At 38.9% G+C, this 22,019-nt stretch overlaps 2 protein-coding genes across 2 annotated transcripts in view; one reads left to right on the plus strand and one right to left on the minus strand.

The window, feature by feature from the left end:
- ZDHHC3 (zinc finger DHHC-type palmitoyltransferase 3) overlaps positions 1-1,165 on the minus strand; it is a 36,864-nt gene extending 35,699 nt beyond the window's left edge. The window contains exon 1 of the mRNA XM_064704846.1: positions 868-1,165. The gene's annotated coding sequence lies outside the window, so the exon portion shown is untranslated. The remainder of the gene's footprint in view (positions 1-867) is intronic.
- Positions 1,155-22,019, plus strand: EXOSC7 (exosome component 7). The gene is made up of 8 exons (XM_064704848.1): positions 1,155-1,277; positions 2,630-2,731; positions 3,404-3,498; positions 8,296-8,458; positions 12,952-13,022; positions 17,603-17,726; positions 18,653-18,808; positions 21,432-22,019. The coding sequence occupies exons 1-8, from the start codon at positions 1,221-1,223 to the stop codon at positions 21,534-21,536; spliced, it is 873 nt and encodes a 290-aa protein (XP_064560918.1). The 5' UTR covers positions 1,155-1,220; the 3' UTR covers positions 21,537-22,019.

Genomic DNA, 22,019 nt, shown 5'->3' on the forward strand with positions numbered 1-22,019 from the left:
AAGGCTGTCAAAAAAACCCAACCCTTAATTATTGTTTTAATATATAGTGCGAGTTTTTAATCACATTTCCCACGCCACTTTCCCAGCAATATCTGGCACAGGACCAAGATGTGAAAAATGCATATTTTATGATTGGCTTTTTGCAACTATTAAAATTATTATTATATGTGTTGTGTTAGAAAGTAATGCTGTATTCTCTTAAGTAGTGTGTTAAATATAGTTTTAGGTTATAAGAAATGTTAAAATAGAAAAGATGCTATGTAGGCTACTTTTTTAAAGAAAGGACTTGCAGTGAGATAGCAGCCATAGGACACCTAAACCTTTCAGATAAAAAGAATTTACTGTCCTCTTATCAGAAGAAACAAACTTCTTCCCACCTCTGGGAAGGCGCTGTTAGGATTCAGAGGTTGAAGCTGATGGTGACCATACAGAATCCTGTCTTTGAATGGAATTTATGCATCATGTACGAGATGTATGAACATGCAACAGGCTGTTGCTTTTAAGGGTTAATCCTTTGTTAACGGGGATCCTTTTTCGGGCTTGTGTTGCCCAGAAAAGGTACCCGGACGTCCGTAACTCTTTGTTTCTATTGTCTCATATTGTCCTAATTCAAATCGCCCAAATTATTATTACTCTAATTGTATTACTACTTTTATAACCATTTTATTATAATTAAACTTTTAAAAACAAGTGATTGGCGTTTTTCACAATGAGAATCTCCTAAGGAAAGCATTTGGTTTCTTCCCTGCTCCCGCACCAGCCTTCCCCGCGCACCGCACCTCGCTTGGACCTTTCTGAGGTTAAAAACTCCGCAAGGAAAATGAGGAAACGCAGAGAACTATGACCATGCGATTAATTGCTGCGCACCTGGATGCTTCCACAGCCTCCTGGAGGAGCTTTTGGCAGAAAGCGGGAGATTTGTTTTTACCGCGAGGGTCAGCTGCTTGGACGGGACGCTTTCCGGGATGCGGGGTGCCCAGTGGGTACCGCGTCCAGAGCGGGACGTGAAAGGTTTCTGCGGCTTCCCGGCTGCACCTCGCGCTTGGCCACCAGGCAAGGGGAGCCCTCGCAGTGAGGCGGCGGTGCCGGCTGGGCGGGGGGAACACCAGCCCCGGGCAGCCGCAGCGTCCCCGCTATCGGCGCCGGCGGGCGGATGGAGGGCGGGCAGGAAGGCGGGCAGGAAGCGGGCACTGCGCAGGTGCGGCCGGGAGGCGGCGGGAATGGCGTCCGTGGTGCTGAGCGAGGCGGAGAAGCTTTACATCGTGCACGGCGTGCAGGTACCGGCGGCACGGAACGAGCTGGGCTGGGGAGGAGGGAGTAGAGAGGGAGGGAGGGAGCCCTCCACTGCTGAGTGTGGTGGCGAACCTCTGGAGTTATCACAGCACATCGAGCATCGGGACGGGAAGCAGGCTGAGAGCGGGACGTGGATTTGTTTTCAGAGAATCACATCATCTGCTGATTTGGAAGGAGGCCACGAGTTTCACGCACTCCTGGCCATGCACAGAGCACCCCTAGGGTCATACCACGTGCTTGAGAGCATTGTCCAAATGCTTCTTGAGCTCTGTCGAGCTTGGTGTTGTGACCACTTCCCATGGGAGCCTTTTCCAGTGCCCAGCCACCCTCTGGGTCAAAAACCTTTTCCCGATGTCCAACCTGTGCCTCCCCTGACACAAATCCAGGCCATTCCCTCGGGTCCTGTCACTGGCCGCCACAGAGAAGAGATCAGTGCCTGCCGCTCCTCTTCCTCTCACAAGGAAGCTGTAGAGTGCAGTGGGCTCTCCCCTCAGTCTCCTCCAGGCTGAACTGACCAAGTGACCTCAGCATCTCTTCAAACCACTTCCCCTCAAGGCCCTTCACCATCTTCATTGCCCTCCTTTAGATGATCTCTAAGAGATTAATATCCTTCTGTCCCCTCTTGCTTTTTTTTTTTTTTTTTGCTCCTCTTTCCTTGCTCTTCCCTGGCTCTTCTTCAGGTTATTGCCATTGCATAGAGTTTTAGCTTGTAATTTAGCAAAGGAACATGAGTGGACAAAGGAGGAAGAGTGAAGGGTGCTTAAGGAGAAGCCCCAAAGAGAAAAGAATTGTATTCCTACTGAAGTTTACTGAAAAACAACCTGGTTTTATGGGAACAATCTGTATAGTATCAGAGGATGTGTAATGCTTGTTTGTGGAGTACAAATGGATGAAAGCATTTGGAAGGCTGGTGCATTATTTTTGTCTGCTGGGGTCCTAATTACTGATGTAAAAGTACAGAACTTGCCTATGCCAGGATGGAGCTGGGTTGCGTTAGGTAAAGTACCAATTAAAGCCAAGGCCTTTACAGTTGTGAAATCTGAAACTTTCTTTTGGGAATTAGAGGGAGTTGGTGCAATTCATGTCAGCCTGCAGATTGCTTGTTACAAGCTCTACATAAATGAGATATAAATTAAAAAGTATAGTTGGTTCTTTTGTATTCCATGGTGAAACTACAAGCTGTTGCTTTTATATCCTTTTTACTGCTGCATTTGGTGTGGGAGAAGGAAAGTTTAAAGTCACAGTTTTTGGTTTGTGGTGGGAGTTTTTTGTTTGTTGTTTTGTTTTTACTTTTCATTACTGATTGCCTTAGCAATATATTGGTTGTCATACTTAGGAAGACCTCCGTGTAGACGGTCGAGGCTGTGAAGATTACAGATGTGCAGAAGTAGAAACAGATGTTGTATCAAACACAAGTGGATCTGCAAGAGTAAAGCTGGTAGGTAAATTTCTTAGGGATTGGGTACCTTGCTGATGAAATTGCTTGTTCCTGTGACTAGTTAATCTGATGCTATTTGTAGATAGGCTTGTGTGTGCAATAACATGTATGGGTATAGCAGTAACTGAAACGATGGGATATGGAAATAATGGCAGGATGTATAATCAGTTCAGGCTGGCTTGAGCTGGATTTACTGTAAAGGGCCTGGACAGCCTTCAGTCTGAACTAATCTAATATTTAATCTTGAAAACTGAAGTCACTGTTGTGCCTAGTTTCTGGGAGGGGCAAAAATTTGTATTCTTTTAAAATGAAGCAAAACTATTTCTGACGTGTTTACTGAAGAAGAAGATAAATGTACTGTGCACCATTATGAAAGTTCTGCAGAAAGAGCTGTTTACAGAGCCAAAATGACAGTAGTAGTCTTGGATATTAAGAGTCTTTTTAACCTAGAGATAGGTAACGTGTATGATAATTGTTTGAAGAATCTTCTTACACTTAATGTTGTCCTTCTAAAGCCTTTTGTTTTTTACAAAAAATGTTATTTTAAGTTCACTCTGATAGAACGATCCGATAACTGAAAGGTAGAAATGTCAGCTTACCATAGACATTTAAATTAAACAAATAGTTCTGTACTTATAATTCCAGTTGTGTGATGTGTTTCTATTTTAATAGGGAGAAACTGATATCTTGGTAGGCATAAAAGCTGAAATGGGGACACCGAAGTTGGAGAAACCAGATGAAGGTTACCTGGAATTTTTTGTTGACTGGTTAGTATACTAGAAAAGAATGAAATAGATCTAATATTTGGAATAAATGACTAATCAGGTCTTGCCATTCTTCAGAAGTTTATGCCTTCATTCCACCAACCTCCTCTAGGGGTTTGAGTATTAGAAACAATTATTTTACTGTTTCAGTAGCAGTGAATGTTGAGAAATTTTCTGGTCTTGCAAATCCAAAAGAAGCAAATCAGCAGGAGTTAAAGAATGAGAAAAGGTTAAATAAAACAATCCCAAATTGCATAGCATCACTGCTGCTGGAAAAGTGTAATGGTTCGAGTACACATGCTTGGAACCAGACTTCATGACTAAAATGTCTAGGATTGTTTTTACCATGATAAAACAGAGAAAATTTCTTTCAAAAAAAGTAAGTTGAAAGAAAAGAATTGACCATTACAGACTGTACTTTGACTGTACTTAAAGGTTTGCTTACTTTGTCCGTGAAAGCAGTGGAAAAAGTTTGAAGTGTGTTTAGTACAAAACTTTTTTTTTTTGAAAGAAAAACCCCTAGTGTAATAGGTACTGCAAAAATGAATTAGAAATTTTAGTTATATATTTATGAATGAATCCATCTTTTCATTAACTAAAAGGCTGTTTGTTTTTAATCAAATTTCTTGCATTTTGCTACAAATGGACTGTTGTTTATCCTTACAGTCTTGACAGTGTTTGAATTATGGAAGAAGCTAGAAGCAAACTGAGAACTCTTGTTTTCAGGTTGCTCTGAGATAGCACAGTGACATCTCAGTGTTAGTTTAAATTGTCTGCAGCCTGAGACTACAATAGCCATGTTTTTCAGACTTACCCAAAACTGTTCTTTATGATTTAAATTGCTTTGGGGACCTCTCATAAAAGCCTTGGCCACGTCAAGTTGGCCGCTTTGCATGTGACATCTCTTTTCATTTTTATTAAAAACAAAAAAATGTTGCTACTCTGACATTAAACCAATATACCATTGTCAAAGCCAAGGTATGAGTGCTACTAAGTGTATGTCTGATAATCTTTCTGACCTAATTGTCTGTATCTGCCTGAACATTGGTGTGTCACATTATGCAGCCTTATCTAAGACTGCCTGTGTACATCAGTATGTTCTAGTTAACTGTGGAAACTTATGCTTTAAAGGAAAGCACTCACCTGTGAATTGATAGTTTGTTTACAATTGCTGTTCAAAAAACATCAGATGGGAAGATGATCTTGAATGTGGTCCTGCTGTTAGAACTCATGTATGAAGTGTCTTAAATGGTGCATGTTTATTGTTTTGGAGCTTTTTTCTGGTTGTCTCTATATGAAGAAAGTCCACTGACAGCAGGGAGATTTCATTCCTAAAAAAAGTGGTCTGTGGACATATGGCAGCTCTGTGATACTTGTGTATGGAAACAGATATTAGAAAAACTTCAACTCATTAGATTAATGTTCAGTTGCATTTTCTGTTAATCTCTGCTTCATGGGCTGGGAGGGAGATGTGCATCAATCTTTGGGAGCTGCATTTAGTCAGTTCAGGAAATAAGTAATCTTTCTGTGATAGCAGGATCCAAGGGCCTGAACTTTAGAGTATTGTACTCACTTGTCACATACTTGTGGCACAGGGAAAGGTGCTCTTCAGCTTCCAGAAAGATGCAAAAAACAAAAGCTGAAGTGGAGGCAGCTTCCCTCTGTCAAGGGGAATGAGCTGCTGTCAGTACCCTGATGCTTTGCCAGACTGCCACTGGGTGGTAGTAACTGAGCAGAATTCCATACCCTGAATCTTCTGGTGAAGTTCCTGTGTGTTCTATTTGGCTTTTATATTGCTGAAGCTAATATTAAAAACTCAGACTGCAGTGATTGCTATCTTAAAATGCTCATTTCCTGAAACTTTCGTGGTTTCTTTTACTGATGAAAATAATCATTTGCTGGATCATGTGTATAATTCTCTGCTCCAAACTTCTGTTTGTCTTTATTCTGCCCTGAGTCCTTTACCTGAAATCTGAGGAGCACACTTAGTCCCATTTTGAGACAGACTTTAATGCAAATCTCTGGAGGGGATGATTTTAGGGACACTGGTTTGTGATCCTAGAAATTAATTACCATAAAACAAGTCTATGTCCTAATATGTGTGGTATTCTTACTGCCTTTCATCACTGGAGAAGACATTCATCCTGGCCCTTGATGCTGAAAGACTGCTGTGTCTGCTTGTATCACATTTGAGCTTTCTGGCTGATCTGATTTATCACTTTCAAACTGTAAGAAATAGAAACAAGAAGAAAAGCAGACATCTGAATTCCTTGAATGCATCAGATTTTGTTTGTGGAATTAGGGAAGCAAGGCATGTATTTGTCCAGATCTGACCATCTGTAGATTACAGTATATTAATGGCCTGAGCAGTAAGTGAGAAATGTGTAACTGTTGCAACAGAAAGATTTTGACTGGCAACAGGAGGAGTTTTGAAATTCAGTAGAGATCTGAATACAGTGATAGAAGCATCATTATGCTTTAAGAGGAATCTCTGATAGTTAGGCAATGTGTCACTGAAATGATTTTGGTAGTCTTGAAAGTTACATGCTGCTTTGGCATAGAAATTCTGTACCACTACAAAGTTCTTTCTGTTCTCCATAAGCAAAGTTTTTTGTCATTTTCTAGTCTGTTGAGACATCCTCTTTCCAAATTTTGCCCAGTGTAAGTTACTGCAGTAGTCTGTAGGCATTAGGTGGCAGTATTTGCCAAATAGTTACAATCATATCCTGCTAACCTTGCTTCTTTATTTCATTGTGATTGCAAGGAAATGAAGTGTTAAAACGATAATGGAAATAAGATGCAGTGAAATGTACAGTGATATTCCAATTGAATCTTAGGTTCTTTCTACTCATTGTCAAAGAAAACATTCAATCTTAATCAAAAATACAACATTTGATAAAACTTTGTGTTTAGAAATTATAGTGAGGCATAGATTGAAGTTTGCATAATTCTTGCAGCTTGCCATAGGGATCATAATGCTTTCATAACTATGGCTTAAACAGAATGATCGTGTTAACTTGCATAAAAGCTTCTTCCATGGATAAGTGCTTGTTTAATACAACCTGAAGACCTGAATCAGCACTGAGTTATACTTAAATCAGATCCTATCTCATAAAATTGGTGTCTAATAACCCTGAATAATATTGTGTGCCACACTTGCAGTGCTTATTCATGTGGCAAATATAGTTTAGAAGTGTAGATCAGTGCTTAATTGGCAGCAACATTTCTTTGTATTTTTAAGCATGTATAGTGCTATCTGTTTCTAGTAGCAACAAATAACTTCTGTAAAATCCAGTAGTTCTTCCTGACAAACAAAACTGTGTCTTGCAGAGTTTTCATCAACTCTGCAAAACAAGAAGTTGGGAGAGTTACTGTGAGGTAAGAATAATAGTAGATAATTATATGTAAGCTTATAGATTCTGCAGTATTATTGGCACGGCTCACTTGATGGTTTAAGTCACACCTTGATAATGTCAATCTTTAGTTGTTTGGGTTGGTTTTTTTTTTAAGGTGAAGGGTTAATTATCCAAGACCTAGTTTTCTGCTGTATTTTTGTATTCCTGGTGTTTTATATCATCATATAGACACAAAATGTACATGTCATGAGAAATTTGCCCTGTGACATGCCCTGTAGCAGTGCAGTGCCCCACCAGGAGAATATGGGGCATGGCCATTTCTGATTTTGAACAGACCAAAACTTCTTCTGTGTAACCAGTCCTTTGATGTGTTCTCCAATGAGAGATTAATTTGGTAGAGGTCTGACTGGTTTATTTTAAAACAAGATTTGCAATGCTGCTACAGGTCCACTGCTTGAGAATATTCTTGCCCTCTCTATAAACCAGAGGCTGGGTTTGGAATCTTTGCTCATTGTTTTGCTATATATGCATCTCTGGACATTTATGCTCTATTTGATTGTTCTTTGGAGGCAAGACATTTTTTGTTAGGTTTGGGGTGGGTTTTGTTTGGTTTGTTTAGTTTGGCTTTTGTTTGTTTGGGGTTTTTTTGTTTGTTGGTTTGGGGTTTTTTTGTTTGTTTGTTTTGGTGTTTTGTTTTTAGGTTTTTTTTTGTTTGCAGGCTTGTTTTTTTCTATTGTTAGAAGTTTTTAGCTGTGTAGCAGGCCCCAGCACCCAAGGGCTTTCTTGCATGACTGCTCATAAATAGTTTGTTATGTTGGAATAAAGGGAAGTGAAGACTACACGCTTTGTCAGATCACTTCAGGAAAAGATGTTTAGTTGCTGTTCTCCATAAGCTGCAGAGAGTAATGACATGCTTTCTTCTAGGGGCTTGATAGCAGACAGTACACCCAGTAAAGAAATTATCAATTAAGGTCAGGCAGTCATGTTACTTACAAGAAATTAGTATTCTACTTGTCATATCATCATATCTGGTCTCTTCTTAGCCAGTCTCTTAATAATTGAACACTCAACTCTCACTAGGCTGTCTTGGTAGCTGTTGTGAACTTAATACAGATGTCCCTTTTTTTTTTTTTAAGAGTAGAGGTGATAGAAGCTGGCAGTGCTTAAGAAATAATCTCTGAGAGAATTCACCAAATTTTACTTTAATTATAACTGGGGAACTGAAGATAGTAGTGGGATTTAGTTAGTATTTGTAACAAAATGTCAGTATATTATCTGCATCAAAACCTTCTCTTATGCAAAATGGAAATAATTCCTTTTCAGACAGGATGCTTATTCTTGTACAAATAAATCCTTAGATACTTTTAATGCTTTATATTTAAGAAATGTTCTTTGGGTATTTGCTGCTTCACAAGTGAAAGTATTCTTTTCTTTCTTTATCTAGTTCTTCAAATTCTCCTGAGTTGGAAGGCCGGGGAGGAGAAGAACTTGGCACAGATATAGCAAATACACTGTACAGAGTATTCAGCTGTGAGAACAGTGTAGACTTGAAATCCCTTTGTATTAATCCCAAAGAGCACTGCTGGGTTCTCTATGTGGATGTATTGGTAAGTACAGAAATGAAAACTAAGATTCAGCAAAATGTTTCTAAGGCAGAGACTGACTTAGCATAACCTTCTGTATTTCTTTGTTTAAAAAAAGCTTCTCATTATGTGATATAATGTATCACAGCGTGGATGGCACTTATCTATCTACTTATAGTAGTTAATCACTAATTCCAGCTTGCTCCTTTTCTGCTCTTCTTGGTAGTGGTGTTCTACTGCAGAACTAATAAAACATTGAATACGCTGAATGTGTCTCAGATAAAAATCAGTGATCTTATACTGACAAGGAAATTGCCACTAAAGGGTAAGCTTCTTTTCCAAGCTAGATGTAACAGCAAATATGTTGTTCAAATGAATGTAAAATATCGTGGATGTATGTTAGCCCTAACAGAACTGTCCATCTCTCTGGTTCTTTGTACTCTTATCACAACTAATTCACTAAAGTAAAATAGAAACTTTTTTGGCAAAAGCTAGGTTTTGCTGAGGTGCTTTTTGATGAAACTTGTATATGTGTATTAAACATAGAGGATAAACTGAATATTTGTTCCCATGACAATAATGGACACTGAATTTTATGCATACAAATCTGATGAATGCAGCAGCCCAATTTCCAAATATGTTGCATTTAAAGCACCCTGTCATGGGAATTTCAATAGAAGTCTGCAAGTCAGACTCTCCTGAACATTATTTCCAATTCCTGTTGGTCCAAAGTTGAGTTTCTGTTTATCAAATTCGGAAGTGAAAATATGTTAAGGGATATTACAGGAATCCATTAGGGTCTGTGAAATAATGTGCAAAATGTTAAGCTGTACAGCCAGAAAATTAAATACAGGGGTTTGTTGAACAATACAGGAACATTTAGACTAAGACCTAAATAAATGTGAAAATTAGTTCACTAGGTATTTAAAATGCAGCAGCATTAGCCTAATTAGAGTAGATATGGTACAACAGTCCAGCTACAAAATGATGGAATATGTACCTCTGCTGAGTGCTTTAACAGCCCAAGTCACTGGCTTATTGCAGCTTGGCAGGGTTTAATGGAGAATGAAGTGTTAGTTCTGAGAAATCACACTGGGGCCTTTAGTTACTAGGTAATTACAGGCAGAGGTACAGAATATTAAATGCAGTGCTTATTTAAGCAGCATGCTGCTAAATATTGCATAGGCACTGCATAAACAAAATTCTTCACTTCATAAAGCAGTCTGCTTCCCTGCTTCTGTGTGTATATATATATATATGTATATATATATACATACACACACACACTGTTCTGTATAGCTTTTGTTTGAGATATAGCTGGTCATTATCTGATTCTTCCTGGAAAGATTTGTTGATTGTCCACAGTTACAGAGAAAAACAGCCTCCCTGTTTTCATGCTACTGATTGTATCAGAATTATGAACATCAGGGCATCAAGGCATCACTGTCTTATGTAAGGAATTTTACATTTACCTCTTTTTACAGTGCCAATAAAAAATCTGTTGCAGGTTCATAATTATGACTCTAAACTTGATGAGTCTTTTTGATGTTATATTTATTCTGCAGGGATTTTGTGTGTGAGCCATTGAAGAGCAGTTGGTTCAGTTAGAACAAGATAGTGTTAATGTTTCTCTCTTTTCTGTTCTACCCCCACCTTTTTTTTCCTCTGTATTTTCACTTTTTGGACATATTTGTAATATTTCCTTTTCTAAACAGCAGACATGTGATAGTATGTGATCATATTACATGTGACAGTGTAGGTGCTTGACACCTACAGATTTTCCTGAAGCTGCTGTTGCTGAATCATTCCTATAGAATTCTACTTTTTATAGAGAGTGGTTTAAGGATGACACTTGGGCTGATAAAAGGAGCAACTGATATTATTTGTCATTTGAGGGAGACAGATTCTGAATATAAAATTAACGCTCATAGAGAGTCCTTTGGGTGATATTTTCCTTCAGAATTCCTGGAAATTCTTTACATTGGTGGTTGCATTGCATAGTTAAATTGGAGGGAAAATAAACCTCAAATCTGTCATAAAGCTGAAAATACTGGTACCTTGCAGTCAGGTGTGAAGGTGCTTGTCTGGAAGTCTCTCATTCCAGAAGAGACAAAGATCCACAAAAAATGTTATGAGCCTGGAAATACCCCATTCCTATGCAATTTAGCCATGTACAGTTTGATTGAAACACCTATATTGAGCTCCTCTGTGTAAACAAAATTTGACACATGCAGCCTCAAAAGAGGAAATAGTGTAATAGTGTGTTTTGCAGTCATGCAAAAGCTTCATCAATTAAAAACATCTCTCAAATATTTTCTGGTGGTCAGTGTACTTGAGAAATGCTATAATTCTGTACAATCAGAATGGAAAAAAATAACTTCAGCCATGCACACCACAAAGATGCAGGCACATGGACAAATTGAGATACATGTGTCAAAGGTGGAGAATATATACCTTGACCTTTCAGAGTATATGCATTCTTTTCTTAATATTGGAAGGTGTTCCACTTCCAAATAGTAGATTATCAACATGGAGTACCACAAAGGCCTGTTCTCACCCTCTCTATGTTTCCCTCAATTTCTTCCTATTCTAAGCAAGCCATTGGTGTCAGAAATAAGAAGCTTTTAGGCATTTTTAAGTAAGTTTTGATATATATGTATAGCCTTTTCCCCATAAATGGCCCCAGCAGCCTCCTGGGCTAAGCAAGGAGAATCAAAGTGTGCAATCTCTAATCATTCCCTATCCAGTCACAGTAGATTGTGTGTCAGGAGGACAGGGTGCATCAGTTTCTCTTGAAATTTTTGCAGTTCACTACTGAGCACCTTCCAGGATTTCCTCTTCTTTTCTATTTCCCCCTCCCCTGCCCCTAGTGTGATTAAAAAGAAGTTAGGAATCTACTTTTGGAGGAAAAGCTTCTCTGAATTAGGTTAGGTCAATAATGTGTTGTCTTTTCTTTCCCATAACTTTTTCACTTGCATATCAGTAAATTAAAAACAGAAAAGACCCCTTTGCTTCCCATAACTCACAGTTTTGTAGACTTTCTTAGTCCTAAAACTAATTAAATAAACGGGGGGGGGGAATGTCAGTACAAGGTGCTTGAGCTGAGAAAAGTGTTCATTGCTTTGTGGAGGAATTGTTGCACCGTGCTCTGTGCAGGCAGTGTTCCTTGCCTCTAGGAGCCACTGTAGTACAGAGAAGGCTTTAGAACAGCAGCCTGAACACCAGCCTAGCAACAGTGCAGGCACATCCCATTATTGTGTTTTAATAACACAGATATTGTGGGGCTTATTGTGTTAGCAAGTAAAATCCAATCACGACTGAAAGGGGCAAGTTAACCTCTCTGTATCCAGCAGCTGCTTGCAAAGAAATAATCTGATCACCTTTGTATTTAGCTTTCTATCCCAACTTTTTGTCATTCTTTTTACACTGTTCAGTCTGTCTTCATAAAAAGTAACTGTCTTTACAGCATATCTTGTTTATGATTTACTCCCTGTGCAGGAGTTTATCTCATCTTTAAATAAACTTTGAAGAACAATCAATGTAATCAGGATTGCAGAACATGTTTTGCTCTCATCATACAGCATAGATTGATGTCACAGAGAAGCATTGCTGAAGTAGATCCAAATGCCTGCTCTGTGTGTGTGTGTCCTCAGGAGATAGCACTGAAATGGCAGCTGGGAGCTGGGCTTGTCAGAGAAGTGACAGTAGGCTGTGGACAGACACATCTCTGACTGGCCTGGCAGTCTGCAGAAGGTGTTAGTGGTATGGGGAGCCCTCCCTTTTTACCTTGCATGCAGTGCTGCTTTTCCCTTTGCTGTTCTCCCAGTCTTCACGGGAAGAAGCTGAGCTAGGCTCCCTCCGTACACCTCACTTGTTGATAACACTCATTTGCAAGACTTTGACATCAGGCTCTCCTTGGATCAGTTTCAGCTGTGAGAGAAACCTGGCAATGACTCTTTCCCATAAAGAGAATAAATCATGATGTGCCTTCATAACTACCCCTTATATAACTTGCTTTCCATACCAGGTTCTCGGTGACAGTGTGTGTTTCTTCTGTGAAAGCAATTCTCCCAGTTGGTTTTGTCCATCTGATATTTTTTTAAAAAGGCTCCTCTTTGAAATGAAATATAGAAAATTGATTGGCTTAATTTAACACTGAAGAATTAATGTGATGAGTTTATAAAGGGTATTCTGGCCATAGTCTAGATCAGAACCTTAGCACAAGAAGATTAAGAACAGTGGTGGTTTCATTTCAGCTTCTATTATTAAATTTTATCATTAATTTTATTATGAAGTGCATTAACTCTTCTATTTTGCATGTATAATACAGTTAGCTGAAATCTTAATTTCCTATCTGTTTCTTTTCATAGATAGGCTTTAAAGACAACTTTGTTTTTTAAAAACCTGTTCTGGTAATTAATTTTCTTCCTTTCCAAGTAGGTTTAAATTAAATAAAGACTTCATTTAAAGACACTAGCCTGATTTTCTTTTAAAGAGATTCTCCTTTTCCTCCCCAGTTATTGGAATGTGGTGGGAACATCTTTGATGCAATCTCTATCGCAGTGAAGGCAGCTCTCTTTAACACAAGGTAAAGCACAGATCTTATTTCATGTGGGTAGAAGTGGCATGGGAAGTGGAAGAGAAACATTCTCTGTGAGCAAAACATTTTTCATGCTTAATTATTTAAATAAGTTCCCAAGACAGCCTGCATTCAGATACAAGACACTCATTTGCATGCAAGTACCATGAACTAATGTTATTTTAATTCAGTTTCTAATGATGAAGTGTCATATGGCATGTTATGCACAGTCATGTTCACAATATAACTTTTGTTGTAGCCAGATTCACAAAAGTAGTGTTGTCCATATGGTTTTGTTGCAGCATTTGGAGGCCTTGGTGTTGATGCCTTGTGGGTTTGAAATAAGAAGTATTTACTGATGTGTGATGCTCCTGAATAAGAAGCCCTCTATCAGTGTGACTGCTGATTTGTAATCAGCCCTGGTTTTCCACTTCTGATTTTGTTCTCATTAACTGTCAGCCTGCAGTTCTTTTTAAAACCAAGAGGAAAAAAGTGGTAGTGAGAGATTGTGGGGAGGGGAAAAGGATGTGTCTTTAAAAGAACTTTGTTCCATGCATTTTAATGCAAAGAATGGGAAAATAAAATATAGTAGAATGAACGATGCAAGTCTTCTCTGTGTGTTTTTAATAAGACTCACTACTGTCTTTTATGTTATTTTTATTTTCTTTATCTGCAGGTGAAAGGGAATACAGAGTTTTATAGCACCCATGAGAAAAACAACATAGTGAATAGCTTTGCTAGAAAACTTACATGGCAAAAATAGCTGGTAGAGGTTTGAAACCTTGACTCCTTCAAGCATAAATGTTTTAAAAGTGGCTCTCAAATTGTTCTTCAGCATTAACTAGAGATCTGCTAGTCACTAGTGTAATTCTGGCTTATTTATCAGGGAATCAAGTCACAGTACTAGATCTGGAAAAGTACATGCAAAAAGAAGAAAATAAGCTTTTGAAGAACAGGCAGTATATCAGGTTATAAACACTTCAAAAGGGATAAGGGGAGACTTATCCATCTGAGACTAGAAATTGTATGTGTTGCTGAGAAATTTCTCACGTTAATCAAATTCTCAGCAGTAACTTTTAACAGTAGATTGTTTTTATAACATTAAGAATTACTTTTAGAAATGTAATGTCTCACAAAGGAGCTGGCAGTACAGTAAAAAGAAGAAATGCTGTATTTCTGTGTGTGAGTTGCCAGGATGCAGAAGTCATACAGTTAAAACAATTACCACCATGTGAGTTGTTTTGCAGATCCACAGCTCATACTTTATTTACAAGATAACTAGGTTTTTTCTTACTTTAACCAGAATAAAGAGAGACAATCATATAAAAAGTAGCAAATTAAATAAGTGAATAAAAGAATGTAGACAGCATGATGGAGGGTGTAATTATTTTAATGTTTCTTACTTATTTTTATTCCTCTGACAACTGTGTCTTTTATATAATCTTTAAGCTAAGGGCAAACATCACTAGTCTTGTTGAAGTTGATTATCATTTCAAAATGTGATACAGTAAGACACTGCCCATTGATTTTTTACCTTTGAAAACCTATCTTGTTGATTTGAGCAGGGAATGCTAGTACAGCTCACCTCATACAAGCTCAGAAAGTCAAGAGGTGAAATTCAAAGTGAAAACCTGTTGTCCTCATTCTCTCCCTTTCCCTTTGTAGCTACTGGGCTTTGTTTGGATTGACACAAGGTTGTTTAAGAGTAGCTGCCTGTTCTCTATAAAGTATTATTCTCCAAACAACAAAAGATATCAGTTTGAAGATTGCTTCAGATTAAGTGTTCTGAACTGTGTTCTACATGTGTCCCCTCTTTGACTCTTCTTGCTTTTCCTACTTAGCTTACAACCAAGTTTTTGTTCTAAGTGTTTTCAGATCTTTGCCAGCCTTGACTAGAGCATTGGAACAAAGAGCAGGGAGCTCAAGCTGCTGTTGTTTCTTTGAAGCTACAAAATTTTAGATATTCAGATAGGCATTTGAAAACTTCAGCTTCAATTTAAAATCTTGCTCTAAGCATTTTTGTAATATCTGTGGACCCATCTTGCTTTAGAGCTAAGTAAATCAAACATCACAACTTAAGGAATTTTGCTCAAGACTTAGGGGATTTAAATCCTTTGAATGCCTGACCTGACTTGTTCTCTCCCCTTCAGGCATGGAACAATGACAATAGAACTGGTTTAGTGGGAATATTTAAAACAAAACTCCTCACAGTTTTGTATTGTTCATTGAGTTCTATAAACTACCATCAAGATCATGTGCACAAGATAGCAGATACCAGGCTTTCTTCTTACCCATGTCTCCCAGATGTTTGAGGATGGATTTATTAATGATGGAAGTAGACATTGCAAAATGTGCTGCTAGCTACTGTGTCAGGACATTAAACTTGGTCTTGTGGAATTTGCCTACTTGTAACCTGAGGCTGCAGAAAATAGGCAAGTTACAAAACCACCAAAGTTTATAACACAACAGCCTTGCAGACACTGAGGTTTTTGCTGCACAGCATGGTAGGGGCAGAACCAATGCCTGCTTGGAAGGGTGGGACTGGTTCTGCATTTGTGAATTCTGGATCTGCACACAAAGAAAAGAGCACTGTTTGTTACAGGACTGAGTCTTGCTGTACAGATCTCTGCCCTGATTAGTTGCAGGAATCAAAATAGAAAAATAAAAGTTGCAAAGTAATCATGTACAGCTATTTCTTAAGATACGTATTCACAAGCTAGGAGAATAAATCTACAGTGTTCTGGAGGAGCTTTATGCTACATTCACTTTGCATAGTTTTTCTGTCCATCTACCCCCTTTTTATGCAACTGTGATGCTTGTGTCTGATCTTTTTGCCTTTGCAGTATTTCTAATTTACACCTCTCTCATCTGTTCTTGGCCAAAAAAGCTCCTTGCAGGCATTTTTCTGATATTAATTCTGGCAACTTTTTCTTGCAGACAAACACTGCTCTGGTTTCAAAGCCATTTTATGTTGGAGTTAAAAATTGCTTAATCTCACAGATTTTCTTAAAATCTTGCTTTGTTTTTTAAACGCTACTCTGGCACGTACACCTCTTCCTTGGACTGTTGTCCAGTGTTGTCCATTGTCCTCTTTAGCTTGAGGGTTAGTCACTTTGTGACTTCATTCCATCAACTTCTAATGGAATATTTTAAACTTGAAAATAGGCTTTGATGCATTTGTAATGAGTTGAAACATTTGGAGTTTCATTTCTGGGAAAAGTGCACATCACAATTGTTCTGCTTACTCAAAGTCTTAGTTTTGGATTGGCTCAGGCCAGTGTGCTTGCAGGGAATTTGTTGTCACTGGAGCAGGGTTAGCTGTTTTGAAGTACTGGCCTCAGATAACTAAAATACTCTTCCAAGGATCAATAAAAATCACTTTGTGTTGGTGGGGGGAAATATTCGTTAAATAAGTCCATATCTCCTCTTTGAAAAGAAGAGATTTGTTACAGAGGACATAAAAGAATGTAACCTCCAAAGTCTAGTTATAAAACACAATGCTGCAAAAAGCACTAGCATAAAACTAGATTGTGGTTACTGAAGTTAGCTGTCTTGGGACATCTTGAAATACTTAGTTTTCAGGTGCAAATGTGTGAAAGAGAGAGTAGTGTGGGTGAGCTCTGTGTGTGTTTTACTGGCCAGTAATGCCAAGTCTCTCAGTCCTAAAAGTACTCCATTCTAGCAGGCACCTGGATAAATGAGGGTGTATAAGATGCTGACACTCTTGGCAGCTTGAGATACCATCTTCTACTAAATTATTTTAAATTACTTTATTCACTATGCTAAGGAAACTGCCTTAAATCATCCTGTACAACTTCCATTAGATGGCTATCACAAATACAGTGTATGTACGACTGATAAGGAGCCATAAAGAGCCTGTCTGGCTCATTTGTGAGAGAGCTCATCATTCACAGCTGAGAAGAAAGCATTTCCTGGATTTCTGCCTGGGTTTTCATCACTTCTTCATCCTGATACATTATATATTGCTTGTATACCTGTCCTTAGAACAGTAGAGTATCTTGTCAATCTTCTCATCTTGCTAGAGAAAGGATTTTACTAATGTCACCTTTTCACCCCAAATCTCTTTAGCTGGTGCTATTCTTTCCTGAACAGCTTTACTACTTGTATTTGCTACTCATGTCAACACTTTTGCCAAGCAATGCAACTGATGTAATGCTGACAACTTTACTGTTGTCTGCAAGGTTGGGAACCACAGAACAAAAGGATTAAGTCTTGGTGATTTGTCTCCTGTACATCTGTGACATTCTGGTGCATACAAAGAATTGTTCAGAACTGATTTGTGTAAGTTCCAAACTAATTGCTCCCCATGTAATAGTGTAAAGAACAGCTCAAATTTTAACTGTTTGAATGATGTTAATAAGATGATCTTATCCTAAATATCTTCCCACTTAGAGTGTTTTCTTTGTAGTCTCAGGGAGTGAGTTGTTAATCCTTTGATCACATTCTGTACTGTTCTGCTAAACATTTTGGCTCATTTAGAAGAACAGGGACTTCCTGGAGTTGTGACTGTGTAACAGCTGTATTTGTAGTGTGTTCTGGCAATGACTTTGCACCTTTTGTTTCCACAGAATACCCAAAGTGCGTGTTCTGGAGGATGAGGAAGGCACCAAAGAGATTGAGCTGTCTGATGACCCTTACGATTGTATTCGACTCAGCGTAGATGAGGTGCCCTGCATTGTCACACTAAGCAAAGTAAGCCTGACAAATTTCTGCCTAGAGACTCCAGTTCCTGTTAATTTCACCTGCCATTTATTTTCTTCCTTAGAGATAAAATTAGAGTTACAGAAATAGGCAGTGTCCTCTATGTATATGGTTTTTTGTCTTCGGCCTCCTAATTAAGAACTTTTACTGAATAATGGGATTTTTTGCACCTCTGAATTGTAGGTTTCTACTTGATGAATTCATAAAATGCATCTTCTTGCATGAAGAGGAGTTGTTTATTATTTTTCATAAGCTCCTTGCTTAAGATACAGAGCAGCAGATATCTCAGTATGTTAAAACAAGAGGCCACTGTGTTCATTTCTGCCTGGAGTTACATGCTGAGTATTTGTTGCTGAGGACAGAACTCCATTTTCATGGGTGCAATACCATCCCTTTCCATTCCAACAGGTTTTTGTCTTCCATATGTAGCACAGTTGATTTTATGGGTGCTGCATTTTCCATTGCAAGTGTTAGTGATTGGCTGAGGCACCCGAAAGTTTGGTTGGCATTTCTTTTAAGCAATTTGCATAAATAGTAGAGGGGCCATTGGTGAAGTGAGGGCTCACCTGAGTCTTGGGATGTGTAATTTTCAGGTAGAGGGGAGCAAAGTCTATACTTAGAGTTGCAGGAAAAGGTGAATATGGAGTTTCATACAGATAAAAGGATGGTAGAAAGGAAAACAGTATGAAATAGTGACATGTTTATCTCACCTCTGTTGTTTATGTATCCATAATTTGGGCTCAGAAGCTGTTTAAATCCTGTGCTTTTAAGTCAGTCTCTTACTATTTCCAAAGGCCACATGATTTTAGGATGGGAGGCTGTAGATAAGTAACAAAGCCACCATTCACAGTTTGATTTCTCAGTGGGGGAGCTTTGAGAACTGCAAACTAATGCATTGTTTTGTCACTAACTTGCAGATTGGATATAGGCACGTGGTGGATGCCACCCTTCAGGAAGAAGCTTGTTCTTTGGCAAGCCTGCTTATTTCAGTGACCAGTAAAGGCGCCATCACTTCTATGAAGAAGGTGGGGAAAGGCAGCCTGGATCCTGAGAGTATTTTTGAAATGATGGAGGTAAGGAATGTTGAGGAGTTGCCTGTCTTGGATTGATACTGGATGAACTGGAGCTTGGGTGTACTGAAAGCTTCAGTAAGGGCTTTTAGAGCAGAGATCTTGGTGCTTTGATTTGGTGCACAAGGGACTTTGTGAAGGTCACAGGCAGTTCCTTTGAAACAGATTCTAATGTGACTGGACACTGTCTAAACTTATAGATGCCTGAAATGTGTGGTACTCTTGATTTGTTTCAGGCAAGTACTTCACAGCTGTAAGACAGTAAAGCTCAAGCTGAGAAACTTTGAGAGTATTTTTAAAGAACATGTTCCCCTTTATTGTGTCTTTTAAAGACTGAAAGAGCAAAACTTGTAACTTGGTAAAGTCTCTATGAGAGTAGAGATGGTGTTTGGAATTGGTGGTGCATGGTGTTCTAGCACAACTCATTTGCTTTATGATAAATGTACTGTTCTCATTTTACTGTTGTTTTTCTTTGCTTCCTTATTGAGTTTACAATCTGTCCCTACTTCACAAAAATACTAGTATCTGGATATTGTCCACATTCATATAAGATCCATTTTAAACCCTTCTTCAGGCTCTTCTTAAATCTGTTCTCCAGTGTAAATTCTCATGCCTGAGTTTGGCCTTGAGCATGAGAGAAAAATGGATTTTGAACTTGAAAGTCAGAATGAAAATTATATAGTTCAAGCTGGCCCTGTTTCCTAGAGACATGGAGTGGATAATTTCTGCATGGCTCTAGTGAGGAATGCTGAAGTTGGAGCCAAGTTTGACAACAGTTGATCTCAAGAGGAAATTACTGAGTATATGGCACTTGACTGCATCACAGTGTCAATCCAGAGTGCTTGTCCTGGTGGTACCAGTGGGCTTCTTATTTGCATTCAAACATGCCTTTCATCCCCCTTACCTGGATAGAGAGGTGTTATCTCTAATTCCTCTGTAGGAGTGAGAGGTAAAGCTGATCACAAAAAAAACCCCACATTGTTTTCTGTAAGGTCAGAGATTATCTGTTTGGTCCTGCCTTAAACTCAGCATCCAAGAAAAACAAAAAGGCCTGGGAATGCCCAGTGGAGGAGCTGAGTAACCAATGTCTGACACCTCTATTCCTGAATGATTTGGGCTGCAGGTCAGAGGATGTTCAGTTTTTCCTCACTGGTAGAGAACAAACATGCTAGGACATACCTCTTAGGAAGGGAGTTTCATGGGAAAGTTTTGGGAAGCTGCCAAAAGCATAAGGCTTTTTTTTTCCTTTTTTTTTTTTTTTTTTTCTGCTGAGTTTATGATCAATCCACCAGAGAGGCAAGCAGGACTATGATGGGTTGGGTCAGTACAGTGTTGGGTCAATACCAAAGCTCTGCCCAGTTCCCACTCACTTTAACCTGGGGTGAGTGATGTTGTCCTACATTTGAGGAAGAGTTTATCAGCCCTCTTGACTCTGGACTGCTGCAGTGATCTTTGTCCCAGTGCAGAGCTGTGACAGTTCTTGCTTTTGTGCCTGCCCATTTATGTAGCATGACTCATGGTCTTTAGGATTGACTCATGGTCTTTAGGATTGACAGCTACCCTGATGCATCAAAGCTCTTCCCAAATTTCCTTTGGTACCATTGGCCATATTCTGACACCTGGCTCTTCAGTTAAAAATGTAGCTTATTTTCAGGTTTGTGCATGGTTTCAGTAATTGTCACCAGGAGGTGAAACAGAGTTTTGTGTCCGCTGTATGGCTGGCCTAGGCTTTGCTGCATAGATCAGGAGCCAATAAACTCATTTTAATATAGTCTGCCTTTGGCTCTCTAGGGGGCAGTGGGCTTTTTATTTCTGTTTGCAGTCAGTATTTCAGGTCATTTAGAGAGACCCTGGGAAAGCTCCAATGAGCACCACTGCCTTAAGATCTTTATTCCACCACTGCCCAATGTTTCCCTGCCCTGTAGCTTGCACAGTATACTTGGGCATGTGGGATGAGTAGAGGTCAGTGCTGGAGCTAATTCTGTTAGGTTTTCACTGCTGGAGTTTATTTCTGTAAAGAAAACATTGTGTTAACTCCTTTGAGGTCCATAGACAGGACAGAATTACACATCACATGAAGGCTCTGCCCACAGAGTGATTTGGTTAGTGTAGCCAGTGTGCATTTTGGGTTTCTCTGGCCACAGGACAGGGTGTTCAGCTGTCCTAAATTCACTCTGCTGATTCTGAACACATTCAGAAGAGTCTGCTGAACTTTCTGTTAGTGGCCTGCTTTGCTGGTCAGGTGTCTCTTGTCCTCTGGCAGCTAGAACATTGCTTCATGCTCTGTGTGCTGGCTAATTTTAATGTGTGCTTGTGCCTGATGAGAATTTAATTTGTGTTCCTGGGTGATCCAGCGATGCACAGACCTGGTATTAATGATTGTGGAATGCTTCTGTGATGAATGAGAGCTCTGGCTTTGTGTGTATGTTTTTCCAAAACTTAATCACGTTAAAATGAAACTTTCACCACCATGATTTTTCTAAATTAAAAGCATATTTTATGATACCAGCTGGTGTGTATGAATCATCAAAGGGAAAATATTTGTCAAAAGGAAGTGTTCCGTAAGAGTTGTCTTCCTGCAAATAAACATATGTCTCAGGTTTGTTTTGCTTTCTTTGCTTTGCAGACAGGACAAAGAGTAGGCAAGTCACTTCACATAGCCCTTCAGAAGATTCTGGATGAAGAAGAGAATTTGGGGACTTCACGACCAAAAGTTGGATTTCTAGGATGAGTTTTTATTAAATGTTCAAAACTGTTTTTAATTGATTTTGCAATCTTGTCTGTTTGTATATAAAGAAAAGGTCATTATTTTTTTTTTTGTTTCCAGCAGAGCCATCCTCCTGTCTAAGAGGCTTTCAAAATGTTACTAAGCATTAGTAGTAATAAAGAAAGCTACAGTTAAATGCAGATAAGCAAATTTGAGGTGCTTTCCATACGGGTAACTGCTGGCACCCAGGAAGTGCAGCAGCACCAGCAGCAGTTAATGCTGTTGCCTGGGAAGTGCTTCAGTTTATTTTCCAGAGTGACTGGTGTACTTTCCACTTAATTCTGTTTGCATGCGTTTCACTTCTGTAAACCAGCTGCTGTGCTCTAGAATGCATATGGGATTGTTTTCTGTGCATCATAAATGAGAGCAGCACTAGCTGTAAATTTTCCTTCAAATTACCTTACTATTCTTTGAATAAAATGTGGTTAGATTTTACTATAAATACAA

Source organism: Zonotrichia leucophrys, chromosome 2 (assembly GCF_028769735.1).
Source record: "Zonotrichia leucophrys gambelii isolate GWCS_2022_RI chromosome 2, RI_Zleu_2.0, whole genome shotgun sequence".
Lineage (NCBI taxonomy): Eukaryota > Metazoa > Chordata > Aves > Passeriformes > Passerellidae > Zonotrichia > Zonotrichia leucophrys.

Excerpts from the sequence above, each read along its gene's own strand:
- EXOSC7 (XM_064704848.1), top strand. The coding sequence starts at position 1,221 with ATGGCGTCCGTGGTGCTGAGCGAGGCGGAGAAGCTTTACATCGTGCAC. Across the intron at positions 3,499-8,295 it reads CTGGAATTTTTTGTTGACTG|TTCTTCAAATTCTCCTGAGT; the intron begins GTTAGTATACTA and ends TTCTTTATCTAG. Across the intron at positions 8,459-12,951 it reads TTCTCTATGTGGATGTATTG|TTATTGGAATGTGGTGGGAA; the intron begins GTAAGTACAGAA and ends TTTCCTCCCCAG.